This window comes from Mytilus trossulus, chromosome 3 (assembly GCF_036588685.1).
Source record: "Mytilus trossulus isolate FHL-02 chromosome 3, PNRI_Mtr1.1.1.hap1, whole genome shotgun sequence".
In the NCBI taxonomy this organism is placed as follows: Eukaryota; Metazoa; Mollusca; class Bivalvia; order Mytilida; family Mytilidae; genus Mytilus; species Mytilus trossulus.
The window spans coordinates 21,250,127-21,257,125 of record NC_086375.1 but is presented as its reverse complement, the minus strand read 5'-3'; the positions used below and the strand labels follow the sequence as shown (position 1 = coordinate 21,257,125).

At 30.8% G+C, this 6,999-nt stretch overlaps 1 protein-coding gene across 2 annotated transcripts; it reads right to left on the bottom strand.

Moving 5' to 3' along the window:
- Positions 1 to 904: 904 nt before the first annotated feature.
- On the bottom strand, positions 905 to 3,680 carry LOC134710367 (uncharacterized). 2 transcript variants are annotated; one of them, XM_063570722.1, is made up of 4 exons: positions 3,605 to 3,680; positions 2,751 to 2,897; positions 2,001 to 2,372; positions 905 to 1,955 (listed from the first exon to the last, which is right to left on the bottom strand). In XM_063570722.1, exons 2-4 carry the CDS (start codon positions 2,884 to 2,886, stop codon positions 1,858 to 1,860), a joined length of 606 nt encoding a protein of 201 aa, XP_063426792.1. In that variant the 5' UTR covers positions 2,887 to 2,897; positions 3,605 to 3,680; the 3' UTR covers positions 905 to 1,857. The 2 variants fall into 2 exon arrangements, with proteins under 2 accessions (XP_063426792.1, XP_063426791.1); XM_063570721.1 differs by having other exon boundaries at positions 905 to 2,372.
- Between the last annotated feature and the right edge of the window lie 3,319 nt (positions 3,681 to 6,999).

The following is a 6,999-nucleotide window of genomic DNA, read 5'->3' as shown; positions in this document are numbered from 1 at the left end:
AAACGCTTAAAAGAAATTTAATCGAGGTCAGTATCCAGAATGATCAAAATTAACTTTGGTCTTTAAAGGTAATTATAGAACAATTACAGCCATTCTAATGCCAATAACTGTTTGTACGAAGAACAATTATAGCAAGAATAAAGATATAACTCCTCCGGTTATGGCATTATTTCCTATCATATTAATTCAAAAGTAGTAGACTATAAAAAAAAAAGAAATGATTGCTATAATAGCGATAATGATAAACTATAGTTCCTAGACTATTAGTCATCACAAAATCCACCAGTTTTTATTTGTCAACCAATTAAATCATAATTGTTTAAAAGCTGTAATCATATAACATTACGACAAGAAATATAGAGCAATGAATAATATTTGATAACCAAATAATAACTCAAGAACCCAAAAACTAAGAGTCTTTGTCGATATTTATTTTTTCTGGCTTTTTAGCTGATATTGTCACTAGGTGAGATGTATGTGCTCCAATTTTTGTTTCAATGCAGTACAATAACTGATTACAGATGGCATTTTGGTTATTTGTATCGTTAAGTTGCTGTCTTATTGACGCATATCCAACATTTCCTGTTATTCATTCATTTATCCTGATTTTGACATCGTTACGAAGCAAAATATTTGATAAACTGAAGCTGATATTAGAAAACAATCTTATGAATATTTAAATGTTCCTTCTTGCAATAACCTGCTGATGTAAATGTAGTTAATTTATTCACCAAGGAGACAGAAGAAAGCATCAGTTATTATTTATTTGGCTTCCCATCTTTTATGTATCTTATGTTGTACTAGATGGTGATTGCTTTAAACATGAATGTCTTTGCTTCTCTATTACTGAAGCCTCAGTTACAGTCATCCTAATGATCTAATGACATATAAAAGAAAAACTATACACAGTTTAAATACATTTATTGTAAATAGTAGTACATTTAAAAGAATACTTTAAAAACATTGAACACTAGTTTAAAGCATCACACTAAAAGGAAGAATTAACTAAAACAAATATACGCGGACTTCCACAGGCCTGTGGAATATAAATAATCTGACGATAATATTGATTGGGTTTGCTATACTCCGCATGAGCGCAAAAAGGCTATATCGCGACAAACTTACGATACTAAAAACAATTATCCTGATATTGATAATTTTTTGCAATTTCATTAGCTGATATTATTGTCCTAATAAATTTCAGTACATTTTTTTATTACGTCAATTGGAATTATCTCCCCTATACCATTGACCTAATCGCCTCACACCTGCTATGAGTTTTATTGACCCGATAAATTCTCGTGTTGCACAATTGCACACTGTAACTTATATCATCAGGTCAGCGTAAATTACGGAAAAATAGTTCTTTTTCTGTTTTTTTCCCCTATGTTAAATTTGATTGAAAGGAGGCAATATGGAACAAAATCCGAATTAGTCGATATTTTTTTTAAAGCTAGCAAAATAATGCGTTTTATTTTAGATTTTCAAAGACATTTTCGACTCGATGTTTTTATTTGGTACTTTTGTGAATTACACATACTACATGCCGAAGTTAACAAATAACAATGGTAACAAGAAATAAAGAAATTATGCAACTTATTTCTAAGAATTCGTTAAATTTGTTATTCATTCCTAGAAAAAAGTTTTTTTCTTAAATTATTATTTTTTTTAAATTTCAAATGAATATTTGAATTGTACAGATGTCGAACAAATTAATGTAATCGAATACGTGCAGATACCACACATTTCTATTGGAATACATTAAATTATTTGGATCTTTTTTTATAACTCACAAAAAGTTCATATACACATATATCACAATTGATACTCCAAGCAGTAGATTTTTTTAAGTCTAATTTAGTAGATTGGTAAAGAACCTCCTGATGAACCTTGATAATAACTGCCACCACCTGCTCCTCCAAGTGATGACTGTCCAGCGAAATAACTGCCACCACCTACTCCTCCGAGTGATGACTGCCCAGCGAAATAACTGCCACCACCTACTCCTCCGAGTGATGACTGTCCAGCATAGTAAGAACTACCCCCTCCAATACCGCCAGCTGACTGGCCGAGGTAAGAGGAACCACCTCCAATACCTTGTCCGTATTGTCCTTGACCTTGATAAGAATTTTGCATACCACTGTATTCACCTTCGTATGATCCAATGTTCTGGCTATACTCTCCTCCTCCCATACCTGATTGATATCCACCTTGATATCCTCCAATACCTGATTGGAATCCACCTTGATGTCCGCCAAATCCTCCCTGGAATCCACCATAGCTTTCTTTAATTCCACCATTTCCTCCCATACCCCATTCGTTATAACCATAATCACCATACCCATCATCTGAAATACCTTTTACCTCATAACCTGAAATACAAATGATAGATTTAAACTCATAATTTGGTGAACATCTTTTAGTATACTAGTAGTGATTAAATAGAGGCAAGTGGAAATAATCCAGATAATTATTAGTCCAGACTCAGCACTTTGCAAAGATTTATTTATGGTATGCAATCCACGATGGTTTAATCAGAATGCAATTATTGTTTGAATTGTTGCAATGATTTTACAGGAGCTGCAATATAGACGTTATCTTGCCCATTACTCGGTTTTGGAGATTCAATGACTTTAATTTAAAGATAATTAAACAAGTCTTATTGTCGACCGGGCAATCATATTATTTTAATGTTTGATTCCTTCATGATTATTTGAAAATTATCTCTACAAAAGTGTTATGATCCATACCATAATCTTCTCCGTATCCTCCATGACCATATCCCCCTCCGTATCCTCCTATACCAGATCCTTTGTGTTGTCCATAACCGCCAGCTGACACCATGGCAACAGTGGCGAGGGCGAGAATAACTAGTTTGGTGTTCATGGTTATACTGACTGAAAGGTGTTACAAAATAAAAAGCATGAATATACAGTCAGGTATATTTTTCGATCAGGTGCAGGAAAGCATTTAATCCAAAGATTGTGCATCATTCAAACTCTAAAGACGTCTGCGAGAAAACGGTTATAACTATTATATTATAACCCTACGCACAGTACCAAAGAAGGTATCTAGAGGGCACCGTACAGTCTTAGTTGTTTAACAGTTATGTTGTAAGATCTGCAGTGTGGTATGTCGTTTTTCAGCTATAACAAAATGTTTTAATTCTCTCGGTTTTGTTGATCTTTCATTTCGTTTTATCAAAGGTATTCCACGAAATGTTGTATTTTTCAAATAATCATATGAATAGACAAATGCATTAAAAGTCATCTAAAACCCATGAGTACGTTTGTTCACAGAACAAAAATGATTTAAAAAGAAAGAACGAATTGTAATGATTGCGGCTTACATTTACAAAAAAAATGTGAACATATGACATATATACAAGTATAGAAAATAAAAAAAACATACTAGACCTACTAGACAAACACCTTTATGGTGGTTAATTTATATTAACAGAACTATTTTACTTTGAAATATTAGATCGCAGGAAAATATTTTGAATAAAATAAATAATTGATAATGTATTAGAGGATATATAAAACTTTATGATAAATATAATTTTTTAGGGGACACCAATATCGAACTTTTTTTTTTAACTTACGATTACTGGAACAGAATGTGTAATGATTGAATACACGTTAAACCTGTAGTATTTATAGCTGTCAAATTGAACAACGTTACAGGGGAGTATAAGGAAGACATGTGTTATTGTTACATATGCATAGAGAGTAATACACATGTAGTGTCTGGAATAATTCAATTTGTCTGTCTTTATTTGTTCGGTTTATTACTAGAATTCAGTTAATATCGGATATGGCATACTTTTGAATTGTTTTGGCGTAAAAGAAACGTGTCAAGGCATTTTTAATGTTATTTTATACATAGTATTAAACTTTCTTGTGTGAGTGTAATTAAAAAAAATATTAGGACACATAAGGACTATTTCTAAAGGATATACATGTCTCAGGAGAATTACTTGTCTCAACAAATGAATTGGATTTGGATATTGGACGACACAATATATAAGCTTGACACCATCCCTTTGTTTCACCAATTAATGATGCTATTGTTAATCACAGTTCTTTATCAATCGAAGTTCTAACCAGCACAGACTTTCAGAAATATGGGTGACCATAAAAAAAAAACCCAAAAAAAACCACCTAAGTCAGTATAAATTATGGACGTCTGAAACGCATATTTACAGGGGGAAAAAAACTTTAATTTGTAATATTTTTCATCTCATTTTTGATATTAGGTCTTATAACTTTTAAATGTTGTACACACGAATTATTGGACGTATTGCATTTCCGCTAATTTTTCAAATTCTCAATACTACGTTTCCGCAAATTTTAAGTATACGTTTCCGCAATTTGCATTTAGTACTTTTCCGGAAATTTACCTGGTAAATTATATATAATATTTAAATATAAATATTTCTTTTTTTTTAATAAAGAAAAGGTTCTGATCTTATATCTTCAATATATTAGATATATAGTTGACTCTGGATTTTGGTAAATAGCTTACACATTTCTTTGGTATGGCTTGCTTGCCAACTGACATGATTAAAGCATGATTTGTTGAATTGATAGCCGATTCTTCATCTGACCAGAAATGGATTAAGTTTGCCATTATATGTTGGAATTTTATATACTAGTAGATAGTAATTCGATATTTCCACCAACCATTTGGGCATCACATCCTGACAACGACCAAAAGAGAACAACGAATGGTGCCGAGTTTTTTCATGCCAACCTGAACGAGCAGAGTGACGCTAGCCATCCTACTATATGTTTGTCTGTGTCGATGTGTTATTGAAACTGCAAACAACATCATTACATAAAGATGAGAATTCTAACTGAAAAAGCACCCGTTCGGAAATATGAAAAGGAGAAGATGGACTAACTTCTTGAACAAAATAAAAAACTTGTAAACGGTGAATGTACTACTGTGGACTTTGTACGACGCTTTTATCCATTTTAATGATGACTTTTACTTGCATGTTTTGATGACCTTTAACTTAATAATTATTGTTTTTTTGTTATTATGGCTTTGCCTCCGATCAACAGTTATTCCTGAATTATTTGCGGAAAAGTAATAATTATATTTTTGCGGAATAGTTATTTTTTTCCCGGAAAAGTAAGATATTTATTTGCGGAAACGTAAACTTTTTTTTCCGTAAACGTCATCTTTTTTTTTCGGAAAAGTCATGCCAATTTGCAAACTCCGGACAGTGATCGTTTCCGTTCCGGAACTTTTTTTCCCTTACTCCATCAGTGTAGAGTAGTATTCGGGCCCGTATGCGGATCGGAACTGGAACTGCCGGGGAGTTTGGCCAATTTGCGGAAACGTAAAACGCCGGAATTATTTGAATTTTACCTTTAATTTTTTTCACAAATTCAAATTCAAATCTTTATTGTCATAAAACTACATATATATAGTATGTCACACAACATAACAAAATGAAAATAAAAAATAACAACAAGACAATAAAAGTAAATATTTTAAGAGTCCCATGTCCTTAGTTCAATAGACTGCTTTAAAAAGGAATTGGGTTGAGTATATATGTTATTTTATCTATGTCCTTTAAATTTATTAAGTGGATATTTTCCTTTATCAAAAATTCAAAATAAACTTTTCTATTATTATGGTTTCTATTACAATATAAAAAGAAATGAATTTCATCTTCAATTTGTTTACAGTTTTTGCATAATCTTTCTTCTCTTGGTATTTTAAGGTATCTTCCCTTTTCTATTAATAAATTATGGTCACTTAATCTAAATTTTGTTATCAGTTTTCTGAATTCAAGTTTTGAGCAAGTTAAATACTTTTCTTCTGTATTATTTATTTTTACATGTTTATAAATAGTGAGTTTGCTGTTATCCTTTATATCTGATAGTTTATCATTTACTAGTTTTTCATAAAAATGCTTCAATTCTAACTTTATTTGTTCTCTTATATTTTTAGTTATCTTTTGTGAGGAATATGTTTTCCAAGTGTCCAAATCCATACCAGTTTCTTCTACTATATGTTTTACATATGAGAACCAAGAATAAATTCCTGCCGAGTCTTAGTTTTGAGACAAAATAAAGGATTCTTTAAAGAGAGGATTAATTTCACCAGAATATAATCTAATAATATTCAATATAGATTGAAATTAAAAATTAAGTTCCAGAGGAAGTCTCCCCAGACCAGCTCTTGCACCTAAATTTGATGAAGTTTTCCCTATACCAAGTGTATATTTACAAAACTGTAGGTGTAACTTTTCTATAGGTGTTTTATCAATGAAATAAAAGGGATCCAATTGTTTTCCAGAGTTATTTGCACATTTTTTGCCCTAACATATGTTATATAGGAGTCTAAAAATGTAACTTCTGAATTATATAAAGCTATAGGTTTAACTAATGAATCAAAGAGATTATTTGCAACTTTAACTGGTATATTATTCAATGGACTAGTATATGACTTCATCGCAAAGAGAACATTTTTTTAGCTTTTTATGTTACTAGATCAATAGTACTGTGCAAAAGATTTCCATTATTTTTAATCAACATTCCTAAAAATGTATACTCATTTGTGTCTGATATTGGAATATCTTTGTATTTTGCCAATGAGTTAGCGGTTTTGCAACAGTTTTGCTTTAAAATCATAGTTTTAGTTTTATTTACACTTACATTTAATTGCCAATTATCACAAAAAGCACTTAAATTGTTTAAACTATTTTGTAATCCCTCTTTAGTTTTAGATATTAAAAGAAGATCATCTGAAAATAGAAGAGAGTTAATATTTGAAGAAACTAATGAAACTGGATCTGAATGTCTTTTATCTAACTTTTTGATTACATCATAAATAAAAGGGTTAAATAATGTGGACTCAATGAATCCCCTTGTTTTAACCCTCTTGAAATGTTAAAATATTTAGAAAAAATGACTTTTATATTTAATTTAAGATTCTGGTTTTTTTTAATATTATATTGCTCTTTTATAACATTGAAAAACT